The 14398-nt window shown below is 37.2% G+C and overlaps 1 protein-coding gene across 4 annotated transcripts in view; it reads right to left on the bottom strand.

The window, feature by feature from the left end:
- LOC120417014 (probable serine/threonine-protein kinase DDB_G0282963) overlaps nucleotides 1–14398 on the bottom strand; it is a 247314-nt gene that overhangs the window by 76709 nt on the left and 156207 nt on the right. For 2 of the 4 annotated variants that reach the window (XM_039578954.2, XM_039578962.2), the window contains 2 exons: nucleotides 2844–2903; nucleotides 851–880 (listed from right to left, as the gene is read on the bottom strand). In XM_039578954.2, the coding sequence (XP_039434888.1) occupies nucleotides 851–880; nucleotides 2844–2903 (90 nt within the window). The remainder of the gene's footprint in view (nucleotides 1–850; nucleotides 881–2843; nucleotides 2904–14398) is intronic. The other 2 variants (XM_039578968.2, XM_039578976.2) reach the window with 1 other exon arrangement.

The following is a 14398-nucleotide window of genomic DNA, read 5'->3' as shown; positions in this document are numbered from 1 at the left end:
TTTTTGTCACTGACACTTGAAATATCTGGTATAAAATTGGCAGAAAGTGTACGTGGAAATAAAAAAAAGTACCAAATTCCTAAATTGTAGGAATTTTCCCACTTTTACTTATTTAGTAATCGTGTTTTTTGGATTACTTAATAAGGAAAGGAGGCAAAATTCCTAGAATTTAGGAAATTGGTACTTTTTTTTTATTTCAGTGTAAAATCTGTCAAAATCTGGCACACATCAATCCTTATTTTGGTTGACACTTGAAAATCTGGCATTTTCATATTTGTCTGGCAACCTGGCAAATCCTGGTATAAACAGTGTTTCCAAGATTCTCACAGTGTTTTCTTAATTTCCCAGTACTTTTCCAGCTGAGATTCAACACAGATCTCGCCCCCACCCCGATGAATCTCAACTGCTCCAAAGAGTTCGCATCTTCCCATAAGCTCAGACTCCCCGACGCTTTCCAACAAAACAGAAGCCATACAAAAACGGTTCCCTTCCTTAATCAGGCCTATCATTCATTCATTGATGGAAACTGTTTCCACAGAATCACGACGTGTGGTCGTGCTAATTTGCTTATTCGGCGCCGCCAGAGTGCCGCAAAATTATGAACGAAATTATCAATTGATTCGGACCGGTGAGATAAGCCGAGGAGGCCGGGTCAGAGGGGCGCGTGACCGGCTTTGGACAGGGATTTCGAGTAGGACTATCCCGGCGGCGGCGGCGGGATACGTTTGAGATAAGTGGCGATATTTTTTGGTATTTATTTATGGGTAGTTTTAAAATAGAACAGAAATTTAATGCTGAAGCGCTAGGACAAATGAGGGAAGCCGTTACGGATACGACAAGCAACACTTACCAACATGCGATAGGGAGGAAAGTTCTGAATCTGAAATGATAAAACAAAGAAGAACATAAACAAATGAAATAATGAAAAACGAATTGAATGAATGCTTGTGTTTCACATATATTAGAGGCAGCTGAGATTTATGATCGTAAAATGACAAATGTAAGCTAAAGGATCGCATTGAGCAATTAATCTAAAATGATCTAGCAACAAACGACAGTACATTTTGAGATCTCAGATCATTGAAGATCCAGCGCATCGATCACAACCATTCCATCCAGAGTCCATCCGATATCACGTCCCAATCCACGTGACAAGTACCCTTGAGATACCTCGCTCTATCCAAGTCCCGCAACGAATGCGACTAATCAAAGCATTAAGCCAACTCTCTCCAACGCGACATCGATTAGCCACTGCTGGGGAGATTACACGCGACCGTTGGCTGATCGGGATTAACGGGGAACTCTTTTGTGCGATGGGGTGGTAAACAAAGTCCGCAACTCTCAATTCCTCGTTGGGAAGGGTCAAGTAGTCGTCCCAACCGGTTTCTTCAATTGCTGGAATGCCAATACCATAAGCTGGGAGCACTTTAGGGATTGAGTGCAGGGTACGAGGTAATTCCCACTAGAGTAATCCTTTTATGAGTCGATTGTTGCTGCTACTCGACATTGTTTTGGGATTTGACGAGCGAAACTACGTCGTGAAGATTGTTATTCAAGTTTAGTGGATTAACGAACTATCAAGGTCGGTTGATGCGATGCAGTCTGCCTCTAATGAGTACAATTGGTATTAATCTGTCAACCTTTTATTTGTGACGACCTACAGGTCTAATCTTAAGGCAGTCCTTGACCTAGACAACCACAACAAATCAACCAAACTGACTCAAGTTACTGTGGTATACCAAAAGATCTTAAATTCAAGAATTCCTACACCCTAAGCAACGTCCAAGAGAACAATGGCCTCGAATCGAGAGAATAGAGGTACCATTCACGGGCACAGAGAACACAGCTCGAGATGGACAAGAGAATTATTCTCTCGAGGTTGATTTGCAAAAAAAAATCATCCGTCAATCAAAAAACCAAAAGTGTCACCTACGGGAATCGAACCAGAAACCTTTGGCAGACAAACCCAATTACTTAACTGCCTTGGCCACCACAGCTTGATGACTCAGGAGTGATCAGATGACACTTGTTGGAGATTTATTGTTTCAATTTACACATTTGTTATGTGGCGTGAGTTGGTAGCATTATTCTTTCGATTTTGGCTCTGAGCCCTCAATAAAATTTGATGGAACGATTCTCTCAACTCTGAATTTTGGGTGTAGGATAACCAAGGAATCCCTAATATACCAGCTCATTGAATCTATGCGGGAGTGTCTGAGGTCAAAATTCGTCAAACTCTTGCTTTCGCACAGCTTTTAGCTTCAAGGAATCCTTGAACAACTGATGTTTAACCATTGCTCATGTTCATTATGAGAAATGCTTCTTACATCGTGGATCTTTACAAAAGTCGATTAAAAATGTGAGTAAGAATTCAGTGTAAAACATATTCGTTATCTTTTGGCTATTCATCTCTTGAAATACTGTTGATCCACGTTGGAATTCACGTCAAAAATTATAAAACTACAATTCCGATTGTTCGTCTATTGAATAGCTCATAAAAGGCAATATCATACTAACAGTTCATTCAGCCTAAAAGTATTCTTTCTTCAAATTGAAGAAAACATAGAATCTTTCAAGCAATATTCTATACAAGTTTTTAACTCAACAAAAGCCACTAAATCGTACAAACATCGCAAATTATCGCAACTCGATTCGAGCACTTCTAGTCGCAACCCATCTTGGAGCTTGTCGAAGAAACGTAACATCCAAATTCATCGCATGAAGCAATCCCAAGTGTCGCACGACGCTGCTGCCGCGCAACGTCACGCTTTGCATGCAAGCTTGCGTGCAAAGCTGTGCGATGAAAGTACGATACCACGTTGAACGCAACACAAAGCACTCACCGGTATCATTGAGTAGATCCTGTATGTTGTTCGAGTCTACGTCACTCCCGTCTCCACCAGCTGAAACGAGAAAGAGAGAAGGAAACATCGCACGTTAGAACATTGTTAACTTGCATGCAAGAGCGGCGCTCTCTCGCGAGTGGCTGAAAGTAAATAAACGATCTGCGTGTACTATGTACAGCGGCGGACATAGGAAGCAGCAGCAGCGACCAGCGCGAAAAACGGGTCTCGCGTCAAGTTCGCGCTCGCGGCTCGTAAAGTAAACAAACAGGTCGTCGCCGTCGCGGAATGGACAATCAATCAAGAAGAGGCGCGGGAAGATGTCATGACGCCGCCGTTTCAAAACTGAGAAAAAAAAAGTTTGCTGGAAGCATGGAGTGTTGTAGTAAACTTGGATCTTTTGTCATAACTGTAAAACATACAGTCGACTCTCTGGTTGTCAATATCCAAGGGACCACCGAGGAAGAGAATCATCAGTTTACAGAACGATGCAAAATGAAGACTCGATTGAAAATATTTTTTTCTTGATACCCAGCTATGGGAGAGAATCATGGCAATGTCCATCAAACAAGAACAAACTAATGTCAAACACCCTTCAAAGCTTCGTTTCGCCAAAAAAAATGTCTATGCAAGCTATGAGAAAGTGAAATTATTGACAACCGGAAGAATTTTTTAAAGCAAACAGAATCCCAGGGACCGTCGAGGAAGAGATCCTTCAAGCAAGGGAAAACATCGAGGAATGAAGATAATTGAAGTATGCAGATTAAAGGGACTGAAGAATTCATCGATAGATGGAGAATTATTGATATCGAGAAGATCGACAGCCAGAGAGTCGACTGTATGTTTATTTTGGCAGAATATTGTCTTTTTTGTTAAATTGTGGTTAGTGCGACGGTTCATGTTTCATATCACATGTCTTTAGTCTCACTGTCTTACAAGATCGTGAACAAAAGTTCTTGAAAATGGGAGCACTAACAAAATGTTCAAAATCCGCGGGACCTTTTTGAGACAGTTGAACACTTTGTTCGTGGTTCTCAATTTCATGAACGCTTGTTCATGATTTCGGGAACTGATTTTTCTCCGTGTGCCTTACTGATTAATGTACCATCTTCAGCAAAACTGTGGAGTCGGAGTTGCTGGAGTTCGATTTGTTTTGCGGACCTGCAATCGAAGTCTGAGTTTTAAAATTCTAAAATTTGTAGCAGATATTTTGTGTTTTTTTTTACCTCTAGACAGGATCTAAAATTTGTACTCTCTTCTGTCTGATTAAATAAGTCAAATTTTAAAATTGTTTTCTGCAAAATTTATCTGGTCTGGTAAAACTAATTTCAAAACAACGTACGTGAATTATTTTCTGTCATGTTCTTTTGGTTTTGTTGTTGTCCGGTTCTTCGAACGTGTATGTGCAGGTATATTTGAGTCTGCTTGCAAGCGATGAACAGCGAATGCATATGGTGCTGCTGTGATGCTAATGGTCAATCAATTACTGTCATATTGAGTTGTTTGCGGTGTAAATGTCGAGTGGTCAAAAGTATGAACCTTTTTTATAATGAATATTTGCTTAAAAAAACACTGAATATAACTTTTGATACCAAAAAGTTGAGTAAAAGTTTACTTCCGTTTAAATTTCAAGCATTTCCGTGAAACTAAAAAAAATCCCAAGAAACGAGCAGTATGTTTTACGAGAAATCCCGGGAGTATACGGTTATGGGAAGTTGGATGGTTTGGAATTTAAGATTTTCAACTGCAAATCGAAAAATGACAGTGGCACTTTGGAAAAAAGCTAATATTTTATTAATTAACTTAGATTTTTCAGTTTTGCCATATCAGTCTTCATAAATGTCCAAATTGTGCTTAAAATATGAATTAGTGTCTTGTACATATAGCATAAAATTATTTGCAAGACCAACGAACCCCCTATTTCTCCATACAAACTGTCGAGAAAATCCAATTGGCTCTTTCTAAACCCAAGCAGCATCGCGCAACATGTTGAAAACGTCTAAGTCCAAATTAAGTTACAACAAGGGAGCAACAATGTTGCAATTCGCAAAAATGTTACATTGAAACATAGTTCTTCATCCAATAGTTTCCATTATAACGTCATGATTCGAAATCCGGACACTTAGTAGCATATCATTTTTGTTACAGCTGGCAAAAAATCATGTTATAAGTTGGAAATGTCGAAACATCATCAGGATGTAGTATAAACAGTCAGTTTCAAGAAAATGCATGCAAAATATGTCTTTTCTAACAATTTTTCATCAGAATTTTAAAATTAAAATGACTTGTTGTGCTTCGAATCCCGGACACTGATAAAAGCTGATTCGAATTCCGGACACTTTTGCTTCGAATTCCGGACACTCGATTTTGCTTATGAATCGCACAAATTTGGACTGAAATGTTAGTGAATGGCATTCTTTAGGTCTCAAATAAGCTGTTAACATCAAAACAATCGATAGTTTATGTAAAAATTTGCTAGAATTTAAGGAAATCGAAACCATAAATTTCTACTTTGCCTTCCCGGTGCTTCGAATGCCTATGAAATATTTCAAGCGAAATGTTTCGCATTTTTGGTAAACTTATAATTTAATTTTATTTGACTGTTTTGGCTTTAACTACAGCGTTCAAACAAACTTTAAATGACAGTTGATGTTGGAATTCATCAAATTAAACAGTTTTGACATTCATAATGCGAACTTATATCCAAATAATTGATAAAACAGGATGAAGTGTCCGGGTTTCGAAGCGTCCGGGAATTCGAATCATGACGTTATGCTGTGGCAACAATTTGATTTTATGCATTGATGCAACGTTTCGGTGACATTATTGTACCAATGTTGAAACAAACAAAAAACATACTTCATGTTGATGAGCAATTGTTGCAGCAGAGTTTCCTTGATAAAACTAGTTGTAAACATCGTTTGCCATAGGCTATGACATAAACACATCGTTAGTGAAAAAAAAAAACAATTTTATGTAGTTTGTCGTTGTGTTGCAACCATCAAAACACAAAAATGAAGTCCACAATGTGCAAGCGCTTAAATAAATGGAATAAGCTACCAAAAAATCTGTCTAAACGGACTTATAGTCAGAAGTATTGGGGCATTAAGATGAACTTCTAACTAAATTTTTCCACACTGTTATTAGACACATCAGCAATTAACGAATTCACTATTCATAATATAATTCTGCTGATTAGGAGGATTTCGCGGATGAGTCAAAACAAGTCTGTGTGATTTTCATGACGACCTCCGCAACACACACGGCAAGCGTACTTAGGTATTACGAGCCGCCTACCCGGAGCCACTAAGCTTCTCGCCGGTGGGCAGTCTTGCCCACCGGATTTCCCGGCGAGACTCTTTCACGGTTGGACCGTGGCCCCAGTACGTGACCACCCAAATCAACACCCTCCGTGGGGTACGGGACAGCCGAAACCAGCCTAGGGCTGACGGTATCCACTCCGCGACGTTTCGCACCCCTTTATTTTTCCCAAGGGGGAGGAGAACCACCCACCAAGAAACATCCGCTATCCGCAAATTATGATTCTTAAAACACACCTTCTAAACACAATTCATTCCACGGATTCGTTAAAATAAACATCATTTACGATCTCACCGCTGAAATAAAATGAGAACTTTTATTTAGTTTGACAGTTCAATAGACAAATTAATGTTTGCAAATTTTATGTTACCGTTAGGTTACCACAACGTTACACAAATTGGGGTGTTGGATATTTAGCTTCAACATCGTTGCTACATATCTGAAACATTGTTGCAACAGAAGTGATGGTTGGCAATTTGCTTAAAGAGAAGTAAACAAGGACGTACTAAGGTTGAATAATTTAGAAATCTTATCACATTTATCCAATTATATTTTTTGTTCTTCATTCTGAATAAGGTTTTCCACTGTTGAATCGGAAGGGATTACAAAAAAGAAGTCTAACAGAAAACAGATTTATTTAATTTCTGAAATGTACCTGGGGGATAGCGGGTAATTTGCACCCACTAAGGGAAAACTTTGATTGATTGATGTTTGCAAAACCGCATTTCGATGCGGTTTCAGCATGTTTTGACAATAAAAATTAAGAGCGAGTCCACGAACAGGGCATACCCCTTTGTATGGGACGTCGTTTGGACCTCACCAATCTGCCTGAAATTTTCAGGGTTTGTTTTGTAAATATAAAACTAGCATCTGGGTCAACTGGAAGTGGTGCAAATCGGGACACAAAGTTTAAAGGTTCAAAAACGTCAAAAATCGTAAAAAGGCTGTAACTTAGGCAAAAGTCTATTTAATTTTAAAATTAAAAATGCATCTGAAAGAACTTGAAAAATGCAACGAAATGCTGGGTGAAGCATCCCAATGAAGCATTTCCATTCGAGCAGTTCTGAGACTGATAACGCTTTGGGTAAAGCAGTTTAGCATAATAAATAGACATTTTTACTTTTAGTGATATTGTTGGTTGTACATTTTTGCTCGGGGGACCCCTTAGATCAAAATAAAATAAAATCAATTTATTTTTAAATTGCAAGTCCAATACCTAACATACATTAAAAAGCAAAATGCCCTCCTAGTTTGAAAAAAAAATCTCATCGCTGATTTTATAAAAGGTTCCTGAATACACCCCTGTGCGTACGAAGCGCCATGATGGTGGATTGGAAAAAAATAATTTCATAATCAATTTTCAGCTATTTAAACCAATTTTTTATAATGTTTTTTTTACAGCATTGACATTCTGCATAACTTGCATGGAAAAGCAGATAGTTTTCAGATATATTTGTCAACTTTTTTTATTTTCAATCGAAAATAGCTCTAGAAAACATAGCAAATTCTAAAAATATTAAGGGCGCATGAAAAATTCACGAGTAGAATGCAATTTTACTCGGTAAACTTGAAATGGCCAAAGAAATACACCTTCTAGACATTTAAGAAAACCAATTTCCAAACAACAAGACGAAAAATGTGACAGGTTTATTTTTCCAGACTTATCCATTTTTGTTTTGTAGCGAAACCAAAGTGGAAACATATTTATTGAGAAATTATTTAGAAGTTTGTTGCGCTTGAAATCATGTCGGGTGCACGTTTGATTTCAAGTAACCGAAAATTTCACCATGATGATAACATATTTGCAACATATTTGTAACATTGTTGCAACACCATCAATTTCTCCTACAAATATTAGCATCACATAGGAAACATTGCCGCAACACGTTCACAGCTATCTGGCTTTTGTTGCCAATCGCGTTATTGTCGTGCGCTTTTTTTGTCACCAGGAGTGTTGCGTACATGTTGCCTGAGCAATATTGGATTGTTTTGAATTAGTTGCAAATAAGGCTTGGCGACAATAAATGCTGCTTGGGTAATATTATAGATCAGTGTATAATGATGTTTCTACAAGTCAAAACATTGTAACAAAAATAGACAAGTAATCTTATCAAATTGCAAGCAATTAAAATGACTTCTAATAACCGACACATTAAGCGGAAATAAGTCTACAACACTCGTTTACAGTCGTGTGAATCTGACCACTTTTAGCATTGTTTTGCCAACTTGAAGCGAAGTGCTTTTACCTCTACTACGCATCACTAAAACTAATATCACACGAGCATTTCAAATACTCAAATAGATAACAAACACTGAAACTAGTGGAAAGTGACCATCGAATAGTATGAGGAACTTCCCCTCCGGTTAAACAGCACTTACTAAATGTTACCACAACCACACAGTTTAGGCAAGAAAGACGCATGTAAACTTTACACGAGCCATTAATGAGCCCCCTCGCGGCATTAATAGCACAAAACCCCACCTCAAAGTGTTGTATCAATTAGCGTTTTCTCATCATTCAAAATGTTTGAGCGGGGTTGGTTACAAAGTTTTCCCGAAAGGTAGCCCGATTAAATATGCATCACCTGCTGTCGGAAGCTAGCCGCGGAATAGTGAAATGTGCTCACGTTGATAAGCCGCTGGTTTTATTTTTAGGACGACTGTTTCAATTGCTCTAAAGACTTACTTTAGTCGGGGTAGACGGTTTCGGTGGCGGTTTTGGATATGGGGAAACGAATGCAATTGTATATATAGATACCGGGAAAATATGCCATAAAGACCGGAAAGTATTTCACTAATGTGTATTGTTTTGGAACACGTGAGTAAAAAGTGTGGTGCTTGCACGCGGATAGCGATTTCAATGAAGTCATTACATTCTGGAGCTTGCACAGCTCGAAAAGCAATAAAAGCTGGTGAAATCAATTGTTTAATTTTTTTTTTTCAAATTAGAATACTTGTCGAAATCTGAACAAATTAAAAAAATGCAAATTGAAAAGAAACTGACTCACTAAGTCAAATTATCTTAACAACTTGGTTGAGATATTTTGCGATTTAAAATTACATTTTTTTTCCCGTAAAATGGCTAAAGCTTTTGACCAATAATTCTAAAAACTTTTTTTAAACGAAAATATATATTTTTGAGAGCTTATCACATCCTTTCCCTCCAAATTCTGAACTAGGGGAAATATACCCATTTTAATCACACTAAGCCGTTCGACCAATTCTCATCACTTTTGCCGTTTCTGCTATTAAATCAACATTTTCAGATGTTTCAACAATGGAGAGTTGCTTGCTCACTTTTATTTAAGCTATTTATTACTTTGGAACAGTCAAAAACACTTTATATAAGCTGTAATTCATGATCAAAGTGCTGATAGGCCGATAATAGAAATAGGCTGAGAAAGGGTATAGTTCCCCTACAAAGCTCAAAAACTGATATTGAGTGTTTGCTTTGATGCTTCACGTAGAAAAAAGAGTTCCTAAAATCGTGAACATGCGTTCATGAAAATGGGAACCACGAACAAAGTATTCAATTTTCAATATTGCGTACCACTTAAATGATACGCAATGATAGATTTTATTGGGACTTAAAAAAAACTAGCTTAATCCACCTACGTGGTAGACGCCTTTCTCACTATTTCCCAGAAACTGATCCGGAAATATTTTTCATTTGAATTATTAATTCTTCGGAAAGTACATCATAACTTAAACAGGGTTGCCAGATTCAGTCCCGTTGGACAGGTCTCTCGATTACCTTTCCAACAAATGGTCGGTTGGTGGATCTGGGAATTGTTTACAAACAAATATGGGAGATCCGACTTTAAAAAAGTACACACATAAGTGGTCATAACTGGAGACAGGGTTGCCCGATCTTCATTGTTTTGGACTCGTTGGAAATGTATTTCACTTACATGTGTAACGTGATAGTATTTGAATGAACTTCTGGCCATTTATCTAACATCCCGAAATATGAGAAAACACATTTTCATGCATAACTTTTGAGAAATTTAACTGTTTGTTAGTCGATTTTTGTTTGTTTTGGGATAGTTTGGCTTATTTTTACATAAAATCTTTTGAGAAGAGAAACTTTCTCGATTATTGTATTGTTTTTCTTTTTTTTTTCATTTGATTCCAGTTGTAAACATTTATTTAACGTAACTTTACAGAAATGAGCTTTTTCACCAAACAAACAATCGACGATTCGACTCTGGTTTTGATAACAATTTTACGTTTTAAAGCAAGCTCCATCATGAACACTGTAAATGATAGCCCATTCCCGTACAGCAAGATCCACCAGAGCGTTATTAAATCCTGCATCGAAGCATCGCAACAGTATCTCCCCGGGGACGGTAGGTTATGTCCCTTCAAAAGTTTTCCACCCAGAACCTCCAGATGCCGGTGTTGAACAGCTGTTGAGAGAACCATTCGAACGGCTCGATCAGCGGATCGTTTCTCGAGAAAACATGGTAGGTGGCGTTTCCAAACAGTTGTTCTTTCATGATGTAGAATTAGTTGAATCCAGTGTCTGAATCTACGTTTTTTGGCGACGCCAAAAAGTACCGGGCCCAGTCACACGAGTGACAGTAGGAGCAGTTGTGGTAAAGCTCCCGACTTGTGTTCCACAGGAGGGATCAATACACAAGTGCAGTTCTCTACGAAATCGGTCTTTTTTCTTAAATTATAATGTTTGTATTTTTTTATCTGACTGAAACTTTTTTGGTGCCTTCGGTATCATATACACGGTAAAAAAAATTTGGTGATTTTTTATTTAATTTTGTGTCACTAAAACTTGATTTGCAAAAAAACACTTTTTTTTTATTTTTTGATATGTTTTAGAGGACATCAAATGCCAACTTTTCAGAAATTTCCAGGTTGTGCAAAAAATCATTGAGCGAGTTATGAATTTATGAATCGATACTGATTTTTTCAAAAATCGAAAAATTGGTCGCAAAAATTTTCCAACTTCATTTTTCGATGTAAAATCAAATTTGCAATAAAAAAGTACTTTAGTGAAATTTTGATAAAGTGCACCGTTTTCAAGTTAAATCCATTTTTAGGTGACTTTTTTGAAAATAGTCGCAGTTTTTCATTTTTTTAAATTAGTGCACATGTTTGACCACCATTGAAAAAAATATTTTTGAAAAGCTGAGAAAATTCTCTATATTTTGCACTTTTGAACTTTGTTGATACGACCCTTAGTTGCTGAGATATTGCCATGCAAAGGTTTAAAAACAGGAAAATTGATGTTTTCTAAGTCCCACCCAAACAACACATCATTTTCTAATGTCGATATCTCAGGAACTAATGGCCCGATTTTCAATGTTAAAATATGAAACAATCGTGAAATTTACCGATCATTTCGAAAAAAATATTTTCAAAATTTTTAAGTCAAGACTAACATTTTTAAAGGGCGTAATATTGAATGCTTGTAATATTTTTGTTTGTTAAGCTTATGCTCGACGATCGCGGATCCAAAAAAGGCCATCGTTATAAAGTTCCGACAGAATGTTTTCCAGCTAAGAAGGATCAACAAAGCTAGACAAACAGCTATGACCACCCACAATGACCAAGTAAACGCTAGAAGAAGATAGTTGGAAAAAAGCCTTTATCGGTTTCTCTGGTATCCGAAAACAAAATCCACTAAACGACAATATAGGAACCAATTCAAAATATTCTGTGGAAATTTCGGGCAAAAATTTGACTTGTCTTAGTTTATACCAATACATAGCTTCCACAACCGATTTTGGCCAACTCCAACTTAGTGTAGCATTATAATACGCTATGAAATGTATCATCACGTTGCGATAAGGTTCTCGAGTAAATTTTCCCTTTTCAGAATTCAAAATGAAAGGGTAAGTGTAGTAAAATGCAATATCCAGAAAATTACCTTGTACATTAACCCTCTTATTTGACCAAATAATATCTTCAACCACCTCCGGCAAAGGCTCAACCTTGACTATAACTACGCAATAGTTAAGCAAATAATAAGCATAGCTCAACTTCACCATATCTAGATTGATATCGTAAACCGCTGCAGACAACACTCTCGTTCCGGCTACCCACAGCACAAGTTTTGAATTTTGGATTTAACGGCTGCGTAGTTTTTCTCGATTTTCCGCAAAAAACGTGAAAACTTCCCTTTCAGTCGACTCAGTAAGAACTATCAACGTCAACGAGCATTCTCGGTATAAAATTGGGCGCTCATTATTCACGGTGTATATAGTTCTTACAGTAGTAAATGATTCTAGCAGATCTTGGGCAAACTCACTCAACACCGAGAAAACGCCGCAATGTTGCAAAACACACACGTCCTGAGTTGATATTTCTGGCTCAAATTTGGTCGCTATCAATCTGCCCAGCTTGGTGCCCAAAGATGGCCAAATTTCGACGCAATTTATCGATGAAACTAACAAAAATATCAACTTTGACTTCATCTTTCAACTGAAAATCTAGTCCTGAACGTGACCTTACAAGCATATCCGTGAAACTGCACGTGCAACTGGTTGGGAAAGGTTTGAAATGCATTCAAACGGGATTCATATAATTTCACTTTAATGTGGTAAGCAAAATGCTATTAGTTTTGCATTAAGCTGGCAAAGCAGTATCATTTCAATAATCATAGACTGACTTTGTTCATTATAATTTTATTATTTTGCCTTCCTCAACTTACTGAGGAAAGGCTATAAAATCACTCGTTAAACGAAATTCTTATTTAGACCTCCTAGACCCACCTTCATGTATACATATCGACTCAGAATCAAATTTTGAGCAAATATCTGTGTGTGTGGTGGGATGTTGATCAAAAAATTTGCACTGGATTATCTCGGCACTGGCTGAACCGATTCGAACCGTATTTGTCTCATTCGATCCATCTTGAGGTCCCATAAGTCGCTATTGAAGAATTCGACGACGTTTTTTCCGCTAGGTTCGCTGTTGTTCCAGCGGTGTTCGGAATGACAGCCCCCATACAGTTTGAGCAGTTTTTAGGGAAAAATCGCGTTTATGATGAAAAATCAAGCATTTTCAGAAAAGTGGGGTATTGCAAAGTGTGGCAATTTCGCTAACGATCATAATGCGTGGTGATTTGTAGTGATTAATTGTGACTGGAATTTTATTAAAACGATTTTTCTAAAAAGATGATCGATATTTTGGATAACTTGAGTTAAATGTTGCAAAAGTTAAAAGTAATGATGAAATGTTATGTAAAAGTGTTTAAACTTTACTTTTCTTCCCCTTTGACCGAAGAATTGACCTTAAAAATGCATTTTGGTGATTTTTTGGAATTTTTTGAAAAAAATCGAATAACTGGCACTTTTTGAGAAAATTATTGTTATTATGCTGTAATATGACTGTAATAGTTTGTTCTATCAATAATACACACATAAGGAGCATTATCAATCAAATAAATCATATTTAAATCAATTTTTCAAAAGATCTTTTTGGTAAATTTGTGGAAAAAACATGAAAAATTAACTCAGCCCCTATGATTTTTACATCATTCGATTCGTTTATGCGATTGCCACACTTTACAACGACTTTCATCGACGTTAAAAAATATTTGAAGGAAATAAAAATCAAAAACTGCAAAAAAAATAATATTTCCAAGCACGCTGTCATTCCGAACATCGTTGCGTAGTGCTTCTACTCGCCACCAGGATGCGTGCACGTTTCTGTCGAATCTCTCAATTGAAAATTATAAAGTTTAGTGAAGTACTTCAATAGTTAAGCTAAAAAACAATTTTAACAATAGTCCGGAAGATTGTAAAAAGGGTGGTTTTTGAAGGAAACCTCGTCATGTTACACATTTTTAGAAATGTATTTGAAAGACGTTCCAACGCGACCAAGACATTGAAGATCTAACAACCCTATCAAAAGTTATAAGCAATTAAGTGTTATTTATGCACTTTTTGGCGGCCGGATCTCAGATATTTTGATGAAAACGTTGTCCAGATCTCTCATGCGACCAATCGTTGGATAGCTAATCAAAAGACCTTTTTAACGAGCACGAATTGGATTGGAGATCTGACTACCCTATCATAAGTTGTAAGCACATAAGTGCCCTGCAATATGAAGATCTGACTACCCAATCTAGTGGTCTGAATAATGAGTCAAATTGATAAAACACTGAAAAACACCACCCTTTTGTGTCTATTTTGGATAGCACCCTTTAAATGTGAGGAAGGCACCAACCACCTAAGGGTGGATTATGTAACGTTTTTAATTTTAGATCTGGC

The sequence above is a fragment of the Culex pipiens genome, chromosome 1, assembly GCF_016801865.2.
Source record: "Culex pipiens pallens isolate TS chromosome 1, TS_CPP_V2, whole genome shotgun sequence".
Lineage (NCBI taxonomy): Eukaryota > Metazoa > Arthropoda > Insecta > Diptera > Culicidae > Culex > Culex pipiens.
This window is presented reverse-complemented; position numbering and strand designations above follow the sequence as displayed.